The sequence below is a fragment of the Myotis brandtii genome, unplaced genomic scaffold (genome assembly GCF_000412655.1).
Source record: "Myotis brandtii unplaced genomic scaffold, ASM41265v1 scaffold1032, whole genome shotgun sequence".
NCBI classification, from domain to species: Eukaryota; Metazoa; Chordata; class Mammalia; order Chiroptera; family Vespertilionidae; genus Myotis; species Myotis brandtii.
This window is the reverse complement of record NW_005353467.1, coordinates 169754-188103: the sequence shown is the minus strand read 5'-3', so window position 1 is coordinate 188103 and position 18350 is coordinate 169754. Positions and strand designations below refer to the sequence as shown.

General features: G+C 38.5%; 1 protein-coding gene across 1 annotated transcript in view; it reads right to left on the bottom strand.

Moving 5' to 3' along the window:
* Nucleotides 1–829: 829 nt before the first annotated feature.
* The window catches only part of ZFAND4 (zinc finger, AN1-type domain 4), a 31676-nt gene continuing 14155 nt past the window's right edge, over nt 830–18350 (bottom strand). Inside the window, exons 3-6 of the mRNA XM_014537398.1 lie at nt 12244–13398; nt 11188–11242; nt 2347–2464; nt 830–1365 (exon numbers count right to left, since the gene is read on the bottom strand). Coding sequence (XP_014392884.1) covers nt 1230–1365; nt 2347–2464; nt 11188–11242; nt 12244–13398 — 1464 coding nt within the window. The 3' untranslated portion in view covers nt 830–1229. The remainder of the gene's footprint in view (nt 1366–2346; nt 2465–11187; nt 11243–12243; nt 13399–18350) is intronic.

The window sequence follows — 18350 nt, the reverse complement described above, 5'->3', positions numbered from 1 at the left end:
TGAGGAGCATGCAGGAGGCAGCCGATCAGTGATTCTCTCTCATTATTGATGTTTCTATTTCTCTTTCCTTCTCCCTTCCTCTTTGAAATTAATAAAAAAATATATATTTAAAAAGCTCTAGTATATTTACATAGTGAAATACTATTCAACCACAAAAAGAAGAAAATCTTACCCTTTGCAGCTGTACTGATGGACCTGGAGAGTATTATGCTAAGTGAAATAAGCCAGTCAGAGAAAGACAAATACCATATGATCTCACTTACATGTGGAAACTAGTGAAAAATAAACTAACAAAATAGAAACAGAGGCATGGATACATGGAACAGACTGAGAGCTATCAGAGGGAAGGGTTTGGGGGATTTAGTGACAAAGGTGAAGGGATCAAGCAAAAAATAACTCAAAAATTATCTTAAATAATCAAACTCATAATGAAATTGAATATTTATTTTAATTTCTCCTGGTAATAGCACTCAACATATAAGAAAAACAAAGCAAGTTGTGAGATTTTGTTTTTCAAAAATTGAAAAGTTGGGTTCTGAATTTAATGGCAACAAGTGGGACATCCATTTTAAAACTACCATTCAAAAAGTAGTATTTTAAGAAATATATACTATGATTAACATGATGTGTTTTATAGAATGGATACATATCCAAATGCCAATGTGAATACGGAAGAATTATATGTATTAAAAACACACTGGAAAACCAAATGTTCTTTTTTATAAAAAGCAGCTTGAAATAAAAAGGAACTTGCTAGTGAACTGAATAAACTTTCACACATGGGATTTTTCTTTTACAAATCCCCACCCACCCCACCCCCACAAAAAAAAGTGGTCGGTTTGAATAGTGCCATTACACGACAGGTCATTTCTGTACAATGTGGAAGACAGTTATGCAGTCAATGGTCACTTCCTAAAGTGCGTCTTTTGAAGACTTGTCTAGTAAAATTGCAATATCAAATACATAGATACTTAACATAAGACATGCAACAACAAAGCTAACTCATTTAGTTTAAAGTTTTTAAAACTACTTTTAAAACTTTTGATTCACCAAAAAATAGAGATGTCAAATACAGTAGCATTCTCATTCTCCAACAGTGTGCATTGTATGCTTTTGTTATTTGGTAAATCTTTTGGTATGGAACAAAATTAATGCAGTCTAACAATATTTCTTCTGGCTGTCATTGTAATACGATTCCTCGGGCAGAACAGTTAGGTGCAGAGCAAGAGTTAGATTTTTGGAAGTTTTGGTGCATTAACCACAGGATTTGCCTCCTGTAAGTATCTCCTCCCTGCACTCTTGTAATCATAGGTGCAGCCATGAGTTTCTGCATAGCGATGAGATGCACAGAAGTTGTTTCCACATCTAAAGCACAAAAAAGTTCACATGAATAGTCACATTTTTATTAGAGGCTCTTCTCTGGGAGATCAGCGCTTGACTTCAGGGAGTCCAACAGGAGCCCTGTGGTTCTCTTGAGCCATTTCAGCATGGGCATTTCCCTTCTGCTTATAGACAAGCACAAGCACCACCCCCAAAAGAACAAGTTAATTGTCCATAATCATGAGAGTTTATAATAAAGAATCCATTATGGGATGAAATAGGGTGTAGACCTTTGGGAAGTAGTAAAATTGCAAAAACTGATAAATAGTCCAACTATTTAAACCTGGGAGAATTATGAATTTCTGAGACATTTGTCTGATAGGAAAATTAAATTATGTAAAAGCTAACTAAACCACGAATGGATTTAAAAAATATTTCTAGCAACAAGATAAGCTGTTCCCATTTGAATAAAATACACTCTAAAAAGCAGCAGTTATTTTTAATATCTGTCCTCAACCTAAAGGCAGACACCATCCTTGAAGCATATTAATCCATACTAATGAAAGAAATAATTATGGGTAGGAAGAAATTCATTAATTTTTATGAATATATTATTCATCTGTTTTGAAATAAAAAGCGTACTATATAATTGTTAAGATTTATACTACATTAATTTTAAATGTAGTCCTTTCTTATTATATTTAAAATAGAATATTAGAGGGATTCTTCCAAGCTGTATTACAACAACAAAAAATAAGTATATCTATCATAAAAAAAAGTGTAGTCTCCCATTGGTTTAAACCTTCTAATTTAAAGGGCAGGGCAGGATCTCATGAGTTTGGAAATTCATGAGCTATCTAGTTGCTCTTTACTTCAGCCAATTAGGAGGAGTTAAACAGAGGTCTGCCATATGAACATCATCTTCATGATGTTCTGAATAACCAACTTAAAGAACATTTTACATTGTATTCCCAGGTAGGGCTATCACAAAGAAAGCATCTCAACTTTTCCAGCTAGCCAACCTGCCTGCATTCGTAGCTAGTAGCCAGTCCAGTTTTCTTCCCACAAAGAAAACAATGCTTTGCTGTTTTCTTCTTTGTTTGAATAGGGGCTTGCACAGGTGGGAGGAGATGAGTACATTCTCCTGTTTAGAGAAAGGAAACCTTGATTAATACAGGCATAAAATTCTAAATGTGAAATGCTATTAAGCAAAACACAAGCAAACTTCTATTCCATAAAAATTAATTTGTGCTATTTTTTATCTAAAATTATTTATAGAATCTGCAAGTGAAGATGCAGAACTGTTATATGTTTAAGATGTGGTAGGTTTCAACTAACTGTGACTCATATTTTTAGAATGTTTGTACACACCAACACATTAGTGATTATTTCTAGGACAATCAGCATATATAAAGTGCATTAAACTTTGACAGTGAATCAATAAAAATGTCTGATTCAAAATCATTTTTATGAGGCCTCTGAAAAACAACATAATATGTAATATAGTCACCCTGTTTTTTCACACCAAGAAGGAGCAGCAGAGTCTCATGAAATTGATCTTTTAGTCATAATTATGCCATAGAAATCAAATTCAGCAAGCAAGTTATTTATTCTTTCAAAACTTCAATTTGTTCATTTTTAAGATACCAGAACATCTACTTTTCTCTCTAGACTTCTAACTGTTTTAAGGTCAACTCAGTTCTAATATATAAAAAGCATTCTAGAAATTTTAAATGTTATAATTATATAAAACATACTAGCAATAATTACTAATATGGTTGATTTCACAGTACAACCTTTTCAAAAAACATTTACTAAATTCTGTACTATTGTAACATTTACTAAATTGTACAATATCATATCTGTTATAAGAAAGAATAAATCTATTTCTTTAATTACTAAGTGGAATGCTTTTAGAATTGAGCAAATTTCCAACAAACCCCTCATAAGTAGAGAGGCTCAAACTCATGTCCATAGTTGCTACAACAATGCAAGTACATAGTGCTTGGTAGCACTTAAAGTTCAAGAACAAGAGGCAAAGAAAACAAAAACAAGGGGAAGGAATGAGAAGGAAAATTGCTGTGTCAATAATGGACAGGCACCTATTTTGTGTGCACTATTGAGAAAGGTTTGGTAGGCCTGGGCTTAATGTTTATATGGCAGCTAAAAGTCTCTAAAAATTCTTCAAGAGTTCAAAAAATTGGATTTACAAACACACATTTTTTCACAGCCTGGATTGGGTGCTGGATATACCAGCCTGACAAAATCACATCTGCTCTATTACCAGTCTAAAACGCATGCCCAGATCCTGCCCCATACTGGAAACATTTGAAACAACTAACTGAATGGTTCTAATAATGCTGGGCACCCACTCAGCATTCACTTTCTTCTTCAAGTGCACTTAGCTATTAAGAACATTTCACACAGGTGATGGGATACTTTCCACATCTTAAAAAGTAAAAATAAGGTACACATTTTCACAGCACACAAAAGAAAGGCACATACTACTGGATATCCTCTATCAGCTCATCAAATCGCACTTATCCCTGAAATTCAGGTTTAAAAGTCTCCTCTAAATAAAGTAAAAAAATCTATTGATGATAGAGCTTAGTTCAGTGGAGTCATATTTTCATTTTTTTCTTTTGTTAGGGGTGCTTAACTCAATGTTTCCCAAACTTTTTTCATTCAAGAACTCTTGTGAATGTGCTAAGATAGAGAACATCATTGTATCAGGAATGAAGTGGCACCAAAACATAACTGCAATCTTCTATGAGAACAGTTTCCATATGCCTTTCCACCCATCAGAGAAAATCATTCTGTAGTCATCTACTCCTGGCTAATATATATGTTTCATACAACAAATCAGAAAAAAAGTCAAAGTCCTTGGACTGGCATTCAAACTGTGCTATGTCCAACATAATACCTAACTTTCCAAAGTCATTTACCACATCATATCCACTCTGAATGATGCACCAGACACATTACATGCACAGTCTCTTCTAAAGTGCTCTATTCTACTTTGCCAATCTAAGAAAACTCAACTTATCCTATAAGAAGATATCATTCATCAACTCCTCTCTGAAGCTTTCTCTCAAATGTGTGTCATACAAATCTTTAAAAAGTCAATAAAGTAATGTTGATGTGAAGAGTTGCTTTTGAGAAAAAGATTAAATATATTTGGATTAACTCACTTGTTTGGTATTTCCAGGTCTAATATTTTATCTAGCACAATGATCTATAAAAAATTCACCCTTGCCCTGACCAGTTTGGCTCAGTGGATAGAGCATCGGCCTGCTGACTGGGGGGTCCCAGGTTCGATTCCAGTCAAGGGCATGTACCTTGGTTGCGGGCACATCCCCAGTAGGGAGTGTGCAGGAGGCAGCTGATCGATGTTTCTCTCTCATCGATGTTTCAAACTCTCTATCCCTCTCCCTTCCTCTCTGTAAAAAATCAATAAAATACATATTTTTTTAAAAATTCACCCAACAGAAAATGCAGTCAACAAAGTAATAAAGTAGTGCTCAAGATGCAAGTTTGGTAACCATCTACCAAAATGATAACTAAAGCTATAAAGAGGATAAAATTTCCAAGGGAAACCCAATAGTGAAAAGCAAAGAGGACCAAAGAAGAACTTAGTAGGTCAATTAAATAAAACTTATACCAAAACTTTCACAGGTTCTTGTAGGTAATTCAGAATGATACAGTTATTACTGAAAGGAAATGGCAGCAAGTTACAGAGCTCTAGTTGTAGGAAGCAGCAGATGGCTTGACCTAAATGAAGTCAACCAAAGAGTATATACCAGAGGGCTGGTAAAACAAGTACAACAGAAAAATGAGGTTAAAATAAAAATTTACAACGTGATAGACCAGAATGAGAGAGGGAAAAAGAAAGTTTGAGAAAAAGACCAAAAAACAAAAACCCATTTGAAGAAGGATGGCCACAGCCCTGGCCAGTGTGCCTCGGTTGAATGTTATTCTGTGCATAAATGTTTTGGGTTCAGTCCCCAGTCAGGGGGCCTACAGAAGTCAACCAATCGATGTATCTCTCTCTCACATTGATCTTTTTCTCTTTCTCCGTCTCCTTTCCTCTCTCTTTAAAAAAATAAGTAAAAACCTATTTTTATTTTTTTTAAAAAAAGGATGGCCACAACAATCAGGATAAAAATACAAAAGCATCCACTGGATTTGAAATTTTGGAGATCTTTAGCAACCTCAGCAACAGAAGTTTCAGAGGAGCAGTGAGAAGAGAAGTGAAGAAAACACTGAGGCCTGAATTAAAATTAAGAGAAAAGAAATAAGTGAAACACAAAAGGCCGAGCTGTGGATTAGGACAGGACAGACTTGAATATGGATCAGGAAAAATAATTATAACATTAAAGTGAATATATTACAATAATAATACAGTGTGGCACTGGCATAAAGACAGTCATATAGATCAGTGGAACACAATTAGAGAATCCAGAAATAAACCCTCACATATACGGTCAAATAATTTTTGGTAAGTGTGACAATACCATTCAATGGGAAAAGAACAGTCTTTTTAATTTAACAAATGGTCTGGTAAAAGTGAATACATACATGGAAACAAGTAAAATTAGACCCATACATTATACCACATGTAAAAATTTATTTAAAATATATCAAAAACCTAAATGTAAGACCTAAGTCTATAAAACTTAACAACAAGAAACAAGCAACCTGATTAAAAAATGGGCAAAGGATTTAAATAGACATTTCTCGAAAGAAGATATATGAATGGCTAAATATACATACAACACAATACTCAGCATCACTAATTATCAGGGAAATGAAAGTTAAAACCACAATGAGATTCCACCCCACACCTGTTAGGATATCCACTACAAAAAAAAAGGAAGGAAGGAAGGAAGGAAGGAAGGAAGGGAGGAAAGAAGGAAAAGAGGAAGGAAGAGAGGAAGGGAGGAAGGGAGTAAGGAAGGAAGAAAGGAAGGAAGGAAGGAAGGAAGGAAAAGAGGAAGGAAGAGAGGGAGGGAGGAAGGGAGTAAGGAAGGAAGAAAGGAAGAAAGAAAAGAAATAACAAGTATTGGTGAGAATGTGAAGAAATTGGAAACCATGTACATTGTTGGTGGGAATGCAACATGGCACAGCCACTATGGAAAACAGTATGACTGACAAGCATGGTTATGCTACACGGAAAAGCTATCATTTAGAATCAAAGGACAAATAAAGAGCTTCACAGACAAGAAAAGCTAAAGGAATTCATTACCGCCAAACCAGTATTATAAGAAACTACAGGCCTGGTGTATGACATTCATGCATTGGGGGGGGTGGGGGGGGATCCCTCAGCCCAGCCTGCGCCCTCTTGCAGTCCGGGACCCCTCAGAGGATATCCGCCATCCAGCTTAAGCCTGCTCTGCTTAGGGAGCAGGCCTAAGCGGGCAGGTAGACATCCCCCAAGGGGTCCTTAGCGCTGCCACAGAGGCAGGAGAGGTTCCTGCTACTGCCGCTGTGAGCCTGGCTTCTGGCTGAGTGGCGCTCCCCCATGGGAGCGCACTGACCACCAGGGGGAAGCTCCTGCCATGAGCATCTGCCCCCTAGTGGTCAGTGTGTGTCATAGTGACTGATCATTCTGCCGTTCAGTTGATTTGCATATTAGCCTTTTATTATATAGGATGATAAAGAGGCTTCTTTAAAATATATATATATATATAAATATATAATATGAGTAATAAAATGACAGTAACTACATAGCTATCTACACTAATAAAAGAAAAAGATGCAAATTGACTGTACCTTCACAATGCCCACCAGCCAATCAGGAATGAGTATGCAAATTAACCCAACAAAGATGGCGGGTTAATTTGCATATGCAGGTGTCAAGCAGCCAGGGGCGGGGCAGGACGCTTGCGTCATCACCATGGTGACGATGCAGGCATTCCATACCGCCCCAGCTGCTCTGGGCCTCTGGGCAGCGTGGGAAGGCGGAAAGGCGGCTCCGGGCCACAGCAAAGGCGGAAAGGTGGCTCCGGCCGAAGCAAAGGCGGTGCCAGCAGCCAGGGGAAGGAAGGCCCATTCTTGCATGAGTCTTCATGCATTGGGCCTCTAGTCAACAATAATTGTAAATGTAAATGCATTAAATGTTAAAATCAAAAGACATAAGGTGGCTGAATGGATAAGAAAAGAAGACTCTTACATACACTATTGATAAGAGACTCAATTCAGATGGAAAGACACACACAGACTGAAAGTAAAGGGATGGGAAAAGATATTCCATGAAAATGGAAACAAACAAAAAAGCTAAGGTAGCAATTACTTATACCAGACAAAACAGATTTTAAAACATAGGCTATAACAAGAGAAAAGTAGGACCCAGCAATTTCACCTCTGGGTATTTATCCGAAGAAACCCAAAACACTAATTTGAAATGACATATGCATCTATATGTTCACTGAAGCATTATTAACAATAGTCAAGATATGGGAGCAACCTTACTGTTCATCAATGGATGAATGGATAAAAAAAGTGCTACATATACACAATGGAATATCCCTCAGTGACAAAAAGAAATGAAATCTTGCCATCTGGAACAACACAAATGGACTGGACCTAGAGGATACTGTGCTGAGTTAAATAAGTCTGACAAAGACAAATGCCATATGATTTCATTTATATGTGCAATCAAATAAATAAATAAACCGACAAACAAACTCATATATACAGAAAACATTTTGATGGTTGCAAGATGGAAGGAAGGTTGGGTGGAATGGGTGAAAAGGGAGAAAGGATTAAGAAGTACAAATTGAATGGACAGAGGAGGTAAGAAAGGCAGGTCCAGACTGAAGGTGAGTTCACACTCCTAACAGTGAACTCCGAGGTGCTCTGGGCAATTAAAAAATCAGATTTGGAACTGGTGGAATCCAGCCTTGTTACACAGCTGCACCCTCTCACGTGCACCCACATCCAGCAGAGAAAGCCACCAACTGCAGATCACTTGGTAGCTCTACACAGTACCCCAGGGCTGATCACATGTAGTGTCTGACATTGAGCTGTGCTGGAGTTCTTCTCAAAAGTCCCCAGAACCAGCACACCCAGTGGCAGGCTTCAGACCACACCAGAGCACAATCCAATTAGCTTCACAAGTGGCACATCAAACAGGAGATCCTAGTGGGCACCAGACACTGGGCCAATTCCCCTTTGTGGAGTCAGCTGTCAACAGCTGCTTGAACACTGTTGTTGGGGTCAATCCTCATAATCAGCCAGCCTGACAGTCAACTCCACCCACAAACAGGCCAAAGGCAATCAAGACACAACTACAACAAGAGGGCTCACAAACCACACAAGAAACATTCCTGGAGCATCCAGTACAGGTGACCAGGGAGATTATATAGGATGATAAAGAGGCTTCTTTTTCCTGGAGCATCCAGTACAGGTGACCAGGGAGATTATGCCACTGAGCCCCAGAAGACATCTTCTATATAAGCCACCATACCAAGATTGGGAATCACAGCAGATCTACCAAATACACAGAAACAAATACAGCAAGGTAACTAAAATGGAGGGCAAAGAAACATGGCCCAAATGAAACAACACAATAAATCCCCAGAAAAAGAACTAAATAAAATGAAGACAACCAAGCTACCAGATGCAGAGTTCAAAACGAAGGTTATAAGGATGCTCAAGGAATTTAGAGGAAGAATGGATGATCACAGTGAGAACTTAAACAGAGTAAGCTTTATCCCTTTTTATAAGGGATATAGAAACCATAAAAAGTCTGAAGGGTCCCAGGTTCGATTCTGATCAAGAACACATGCCCAGGTTACAGGTTCAACCCCCAGTAGAGGGCATGCAGGAGGCAGCCAATCAATGATTCTCTCTCATCATAATGTTTCTCTATCTATCTCTCCCTCTACCATCTGCTCTGAAATCAATAAAAATATATATTAAAAAATAAAATAAATTAAAGAAGAACAAATTGGTAGTTACAAAATAGTCATAGCATTGTAACTATAGAATAGGGAATATAATCAATAATATTGTAATAACTATTTATGGTGTAAAAAGGGTACTAGATTTATCGGGTAATCACTTTTTAAACTGTATAAATGTCTAATCACTATGTTGTACACCTGAATCTAATAAAACATTGTATGTTAACTGTAATTTAAAAATAAGAAAAGTATTAAAAAGAAAGAAAACAGTATGGCAGTTCCTCAAAAAATTAAATATAGAATTACCATATGATCCAGCAATTCCACTTCTATGTATGCTCAAAAGAATTGAAAGCAGGGTCTCAAAAGGATATTTGTATACTCATGTTCATAGCATTATTTATAATAGCTAAAATGTGAACACAAAACAAGTATCTACCCACAGATGCACAGATAAGCAAAATGTTTTATGTACATACAATGAAATATTATTTAGCCTTAAAAAGTATGGAGATTCTGACACATGCTACAACATGAATGAACCTTGACATTATGTGAAGCAAGCCAGATACAAAATAACTACTACTGTATGATTTCACTTATATGCAGTCGTTAGAGTAGTTAAAATTATAGAAACCGAAAATAGAATGGTGGTTTCCAGGGGCTCAAGAAAGGGGTAAATGAGACAGTATTTAATGAGCTCAGTGTTTCAGCTTTTCAAGATAAAAAGAGTTCTTGAGGTGGATGTTGGCAAGGGCTGCCCAACAATGTGAATGTACTTACCGCCATTGAATTAGACATTTAAAATGATTAAAACAGTAAATTTTGTCATGTGCACTTTACCACAATAAAAAATTCTTAAAAAAGAAGTGGATATATTAAGACTTTAGAACCTTGGGTTTTATATAGTGAAAAAGAAACCCTAAGGATCTCTTTAAAGACATAAAACTCTCCCTGGCCAGTGTTGCACAGTGGTTGGAGAGTTGACCCAGGCACCAAAGGGTGTTGGGTTCAATTCCCTGTCAAGGGCTCAATCAAGGGTGAGTACTTGGGTTGCAGGTTTAATCCCTGGCCCCAGTCAAAACATCTGCAGGAAGCAACCAATATCTCTCTCTCTCTCTCTCTCTCTCTCTCTCTTTCTCTTGCTCTTCCCCCTCCCTCCCTTCCACTCTCTCTAAAAAAATTAATGGACAAAAATATCCTCAGGTGAGGATTAACAAAAAGAAAAAAAAGACATAAAACTTACATAACAACCATAATATACAAAATATCCTTTGGAACCTTGGGCTATAAGGGTGGTATATCTTTGTAATGAGTTTCCTATCCCTAGTCTGAGTATTAAAACATAAAAGATGATGACAGTAACAGCTGCCTTGGAAATAGGACTGGTTGGTGAACCTTTAAGGCAGCGGTTCTCAACCTGTGGGTCGAGACCCCTTTGGCGGTCGAACGACCCTTTCACAGGGGTCGCCTAAGACCATCCTGCATATCAGATATTTACATTACGATTCATAACAGTAGCAACATTACAGTTATGAAGTAGCAACGAAAATAATTTTATGGTTGAGTCACAACATGAGGAACTGTATTTAAAGGGCCAGAAGGTTGAGAACCACTGTTCTAGGGTACTTTGTCAAAACCCACCCAACAACCCAGCATGGCTCTAGAGTGGCCAGTGCCTGGGAGCATTGGGAACTACATGTTAATTCTTCACTCTTCTTTTCACATAGACCATATTCCTTCCCAGGCAGCAGACATCTAAATTTCATTTTAGTTTTATTTGTCAAATACGTCCTACAGTCAGTTCCAATAGTCATTTTCTTAAGTGGAGCAAAGTTTAGGGAGAGTTTACTCTGTCCATACTACAGAGAAGGTTCTTCGCATTTCTGTGAAATTCAACAATATGCATAATGATATGATTATTAGTCTTATATTGTTTTTAAAATTATCTATAGCTTACCTACTCTTTTACCTGCTGCTGCATTATTTCCATTCATTCCAATACCACGGGCAGACTACAATTGAAACAGAAAACATCTATGGTGTGAGTTAATGGAGAACAGAATTAAAGATCACCAAGCATGGAATACTTGTACTTTATTACAAAAATGCTGTTGGACTTCATTTAAAATTATCTAACCGAATTTTAATTAAATTAACTTGGAACCTGATTCTCACATTCAGCAACATTGTACTTATTACTTATGTTTAAAAGAGTATAATTTAATGGCTTAAATAACAGTTCTCATTGGGGGAAAAATTAATAAAAATAGCATTTAAAAATACAGTATTTCCCCCCTTATCCATGGTTTTGCTTGCCAGTTTCAGTTACCTAAAGTTAACCAATATTTACTCTGAAAATATTAAATGGGAAATTCCAGAAATAAACAATCCACAAATTTTAATTTGCGGGAGTAGCAGAAATCTCACTCTATCCTGCTGAGGATGTGAATCATGGTTTTGTCCAGAATATCCAAACTCAGCTGATCTCATGTGGGCATTATACCATCTCACATTATCACAAGAAGAAGGAGGGTGAGCCCAACACAATAAAATATTTTGAGAGAAAAATCATGTTCACATAACTTTTATTACAGTATATTGTTATAATTGTTCTATTTTATTAGTCATTGTTTTTAATATCTTACTGTGCCTAATTTATAAATTAAAATTTATCACAAATATGTATGTATAGGAAAAACATAGTATATATAGAGTTTGGTATTATCATGGTTTCAGATATCCACTACAGGTATTGAAACATATCCCCCACACATTGGGGACTGCTGCAATAAGTTGTCTACACAAAATTATTTTCAAGTTACAGTTTGCAATTTAGGACTATAAAATTATTTAAAAATCAACTATCAAAAAGATTTTCTACAAAGTAGATAAAGAAACTATTACAAGAAGTCAACCTTAGGCCTCCTTATTTATGTAAACAAAAAATAAACTTTAAATATGTTGAATCATTACAAGGACAACTACTAGAACATATTGAAAAGCAGATACTTACTAGATAAAAATCTGTAGATTCTAACTGGGGAGAGCTTTTCCTAATGCATTCTTCCTGAAAATGCTGGAGGTTTGTAGACAGCCCAATTCCAGAGGTCCGAAGCCTACCTACCCCACGCGAGCTCTGTAACCCGTCTCTGCTTGCGCTCCGGGCCAGCGAAGCAAGAAAACCTATATTATTTACACTACCGACAGGCTCTTTGGAAGCCTTGTTAGCCATTTCTGTGATATCCCGAGCCTCAACTTTAGAAATAATATCAGATCTTTTCCCAGGTGAATCAACTTTAACAGCTCGAAAGCGAGTAGTCCTAGAGAAAGAAGAGTCAGCCATATTTCGAACATCCAATGACCGGAGCACATTTTGTGAAGCAGAAGACTGGAGAGTCCGAGACTCAAAACATTTTGACTGTCTCTGTGGCTTCACCAGAGAATGATGGAGTGACATTGGTGTAGAACAGTGAAGAGGTGACAAGAGTCTGTTCTTGTGAGGACTTAATTCACGGTTGTTAAGAACTGTAGTCTCTACTGATTCACCACTCAACATTCTCGCAACATGTTTAAGATGCTGCTCTGTAGCTTTCAACCCTTTGTCAGGATTTACCTTCTGTGTGCCTTCTAAGCCACTGCTCTGCTCATCAATATTTCCTTCTGAAAACAAAGGAAACGAACCCACTTCAGGTAGAAGGGATTTTTCAGTTACACACTCTTCAGGAGCTGGAAATAAAACAGTGTCATCCTCATTATTAGGTGACAAATTTCCTGAAAAGTGCTTTGTCCGCCTAGGCAGGGATGGTCCAAGATGGAGCATAGAATCAGCAAACTCTTTGTCATTTTCCAACTCCACATGGGTTATCTGAGGTGACAGTTTGGTGCTACCACTGGAATGAGGCAGTGTGTTACTCTCCCAGTTAGTATCTTCCTTAAGGAAATCACCAGCTATAGATGATATAGGTCTATCAGCAGCGGGCAGGGCTGTCAAACTTGCAATTGCATTGCTGGATGTTTCAGGCAGACAGGCATTCCCAGGAGACGGTAAACAAGACTGCCCGATGTGGGGGAGAACTCGCAGCAATCTGTGCCGAGTAGCTGCCGTGGAACTACTAGAAGATCGAGGAGCTACAGGTGGGCGAGGTTTTACCTTGACAGCTTTCTTAGGCTAAAAGAAAAGAGTGAATACATAATTCCTTTACATGAATTCATTACATTATTCATTTATATAACTCATTTTATGTGCCCATTAACAGAAATTAATGAAGGAAGGAAATGTGATTTGCTGTAACACACTGGCATTTTGATTACCTTAATTTAAAATATTAAAATATTAAGCTTATGGTGGAGAAGAATTTTGCTATCTTCATTAACTATAATTTTCTGAGAATAATTTGATTTTCTCACGTCTAATTATCAGACTTTGGCTGTAAAGAAACATCATTGATTATATTAGATATGACATTGCTGACCTATTTTAGATCCCAAACAACTCTTACTAGTAAGATGAGTAAGTGGTTGGCAAGGTAGGTATTGCAGAAAAGAGTTAACAGAGAGGAGCTGCTGCCAACTGAGGAGCAGCTGCTACCGCAACCACCCAAGGAGCAACCACAGCCCAAAGATATGACATTGCTGACCTATTTTAGATCCCAAACAACTCTTACTAGTAAGATGAGTAAGTGGTTGGCAAGGTAGGTATTGCAGAAAAGAGTTAACAGAACCAAACTGCTATCCGTGAAAAGCCCTGCTTGCAATGCTGGTCCTTGGCTGGTTCTGGGAACTTGTATTGAAGAGGGTTCCCTCCACCCTGGATGATAAGAGTGGCCCATTGTGCTTAACCAGTTTGTGCAAACAATATGGTTTATGCCAAACACCAGCTTTTCTTCTGGGAGTGTGTAATTTTGGTACATGCTAGGCAGAGGGTATCTACATAAACAGCCTCTAATAAAACACCTGAGCACAGAGTCTCCAAGGTGCCTCCCCAGTAGACAACATCCTACATGTGCCGACAAAACTGACTGATAGAGGAATTAAGTGCATCCTATGAGACTCCACCAGGAAAGGATCTGGGAAGCTTATGCCTGGTTTCCCTTTCCCTTTGCTCGTTTTGTTTTATACCCGTTCCCTGTAAAGATCTTAGCCATGAACACAACTATATGCTAGTCTTACGAGTCTTCCTAGCAAACCATTCAACCTGGGAGGTCTCTGAGTCCCTGATACAGTAGGTTCTAGATTTTAATAAAAGTATCACAACAATTCACAATGTTACGGATAAAATTGAAAATTCAAGATGCTATGAGTATCCGGATGGAATGGAATACCTGATGACATACCAATACTTCCATCCTAGAAATATAACAAAAGCTAGATAATTCAGTGGATACCATTTGAGGCAAGAAGTAAGGAGCTAAAAATCCCAAGAAAAAAGAATGTTGGAAAGATATGCTGGCTCCTATAGCTGCTTTTATCCTAGGGATATTGTCTTGCAAATTTGCAATTCTATACTCAGCACAAATATTCTTCAAAAATGAAGGTGGCCTGGCTGGTGTGGCTCAGTTGATTGGAACGTGGTACCATACACCAAAAGGCTGTGGGGCTGTGGGTTCAACTCCCGGTCAGGAGGGCACATACTTAGGTTGCACATGGGAAAGGCAACAGATTGATGTTTCTCTCTCATATCAACATTTCTCTCTCTCTCTCTCTCCCTCTCTCCTTGGTGAGGAATGAATGAATAAATAAATAAATAAATAAATAAATAAATAAGTAAGTAAGTAAATAAATAAATAAATACAGGTGTTGACTTCAGGGCTGTAGAGATTAACGGTGCTTGCCTAAATCTGAATTTCTCCATGAATTTCCCAAAAAACCATACAGATCAACAACATAAGCAAATAAAATCACCCATAAACCATACCTTCATCAAAACTAAAAGACAGACAAACTTAACTTGAAATTACCTGTAAGTAGGAAAATACTCAAATCCAGGAAACTCATCTGCAAAGCCTATGCCTATGGTGAGAGCGTGGAACAAGTCAGAAAGGAAGAAAGAAAGGAGGGAAGGAGGGGAGAGAGGGAGGAGGAAACGGAGAAGAGAAAAACAGATGTGGATAAACTAGGGCTAATGGAACAAGTATAAAATAAACCCAAAAAGAGAAAATCCCACTTCATTATGAAAAATGCTGAAAGCAGCAGGTCCAATATCCTAGGAAATAGAAAAAAAGTGACTTAAAACTGTTGGAGACCTGAGGTGACAGCTTCCAGAAGGCACCACTTCTCTAGCAAGAAGCGGGGAGCTGGAAGGAAAAGGCACCCATTTAGAACTTGACAATGAAGGTGAAGAGGCAGCAAGAAAGTGAAAGAATCCCATCACACAAAAGGGAACCACAAAATCGTAAACACACCAACCCTACCTTTCAATAAACTGCCATTGATTTAAACAACTGCATTTCACTATACAGAGAGAAGAGGGGGACTGACATAAGTAATTTACTTTGCCAAACAAAATCCTCACTTTTGGCCCTAGCTGGGCAGCTCAGTTGGTTGGAGCATGATCTGGTCCACCAGAAGGTTGCGGGTTCGATTCCCAGTCAGGGCATAGACCTGAAATGCAGGTTTGATCCCCACTCAGGACATGTCGAGAGGAAACCAGGCCGTGTTTCTCACATTGAAGTTTTTCTCTCTCTCTCTCTAAAATCAATAAACGGGAGAACCAAGATGGCAGCGTAGGTAAACGCCCATACTCGCTGCCTCCCACAGCCACATCAAAATTACAACTAAAATACTGAACAACCACCATTCAGAACAGCCTGAAAGCTGGCTGAATGGAAGTCCTACAACTCGAGAAGTGAAGAAGGCACATTGAGACAGGCAGGAGGGGCAGAGGCATGGATCGGGCTGGTCTGGAGGGAGATCTTCGCTGCGGAGGCTGCCCTGAGGAGCAAGGGGTCTCAGCCCCACATTAGACGCCCAACCCAGGGTTCCGGAGTTGGGAAGAGAAGTCCCCATAACTTTGAGCTGTAAAAACCAGTGGGGATTGTGGCTGCGTGATGTGGAGGCTGCTGGAGACCCAGGTGTTTCTCTTAAAGGGCCGGCGCACAAACTTACTTGGACTCCATCCCTCTGAGCTCCAGCACAAGGCAGCTTTGGGGTTCCCGGACACATACGGGGAGGAAATGGATTGTCTGGCACCGGAGCAGGAACTCCGGGGCAGCTTTCTCCCAGATGGTGGTGCTCACAGGGGTCATTGTTCCTGTGCTGGGACCTCTCCTGTCACAGGGCTGACCAGCAGCCATATATGAGTCTTCATTAGCCAGGCTCACACTTTGGCTCCACCCTGGTGATTCCCTGAGACCCTGCCCCATCCAATTTGCAGCTTTTCCAACTGAATGGCCTGTCCTGGCTCAGGCTTCACTTTGCTGAAACAAGCTGCAGCTGGGTCAGCATGCTCCAAACCCATCAATAAAAGGCCCAAGACCCAGCACTAGCACCAGCCTGCCTTGCTTCACAGCTGGGTCCTGCCTGGGCACTTCCAAACCCAATACAAATAGCAAGCATCTGCAAATCTCTCTGCAGCACCTGTGGGGTGGCCTCAGCCAGTGGCTGACTTTGGACCTCCCTGGAGGCCCTAGAGCAGTGATGGCAAACCTATGACACGCGTGTCAGAGGTGACACGTGAACTCATTTTTTTTGGTTGATTTTTCTTTGTTAAATGGCATTTAAATATATAAAATAAATATCAAAAATATAAGTCTTTGTTTTACTATGGTTGCAAATATCAAAAGATTTCTATATGTGACACAGCACCAGAGTTAAGTTAGGGTTTTTCAAAATGCCGACACGCCGAGCTCAAAAGGTTCGCCATCACTGCCCTAGAGCCAGTGCACCTGATGAACAGCTTCAGACCATAACAGATTACAACTTTACACATCCATGAGTGACACACTCAAGGGGCAGACTCAGTGAGCAACCACTAACAGAACTAAAGGAAGAAACTGACAAAAACACAATGACAGGAGGGCACCCAAATATCCCATTGGCAGTTATGGATATAGCATCCAAACAAAAATCAGTAAGGAAATATTGGCCTTAAATGACACACTGGACCAAATGAATATAATTGACATATACAGAGCCTTTCATCCCAGCACACCAGATTATACATTCTTCTCCAGTACAAATGGAACCATCTCAAGGATGTACAGTATTCTGCAACACAAAAAATAGCCTCATCAAATTTAAAAAGATGGAAATCGTACCAAGCATGTTCTCTAATCACAATGCTTTGAAATTAGAAATCAACTGGGATAAAAGTGGAAAAACCCACAAATATGTGAAGATTAAACAACATGCTACTAAAGAATGACTGGGTCAAAGAAAGAATAGAAGGAGAGATCAGCCCTGGCCAATGTGGTCCAGTGGTTAGAGTGTCAGTCCTGAAACCTAAGGGTCACGAGTTCAATTCCTGGTCAAAGGCACATATGTGGGTTACAAGTTCAATCCCCACCCTAGTCAGGATACATGCGGGTGGCAACTAATCGATGTCTCTCTCTCTCACATCGATATTTCTCTCTTTCTCTCCCATCCCCTGCTCCCTCCCTTCACTCTCTAAAAATCAATTAAAAAAAGTATCTTCTGGTGAGGATTAACTAAACAAAAAACAAAAAAAAGGCGAGATCAAATGATACATACACAACTGAGAATGACAACATAACTTTTGGGATGCAGCAAAAGTGGTAGTAGGAGGGAAGTTTATATCATTGCAGGCTTATCTTTAAAAAGCAAGAAAAATTCCAAATAAACAACCTAACATTAGATCTTAAAAAACTAGAAAAAGAAGAACAAAAAGCAACCCAAAACCAGTAGAAGAAAGGAAATAATAAGAGCAGAATTCAATAGAGACCAAAAAGACAATATAAAATATTAATGTAAGTAGGAACTGGTTCAATGAAAAGATTAATAAAATTGACAAATTCCTGGCTAGACTCACTAAGGAAAAAAGAGAAAATACTCAAATAAACAAAATCAGAAATACAAAATAAGTTATGGTCTCCACAAATATACAAAGGATCATACAGAATACTATAAAAGATGATATGCCACCAATTCAATAATCTGCCAGTA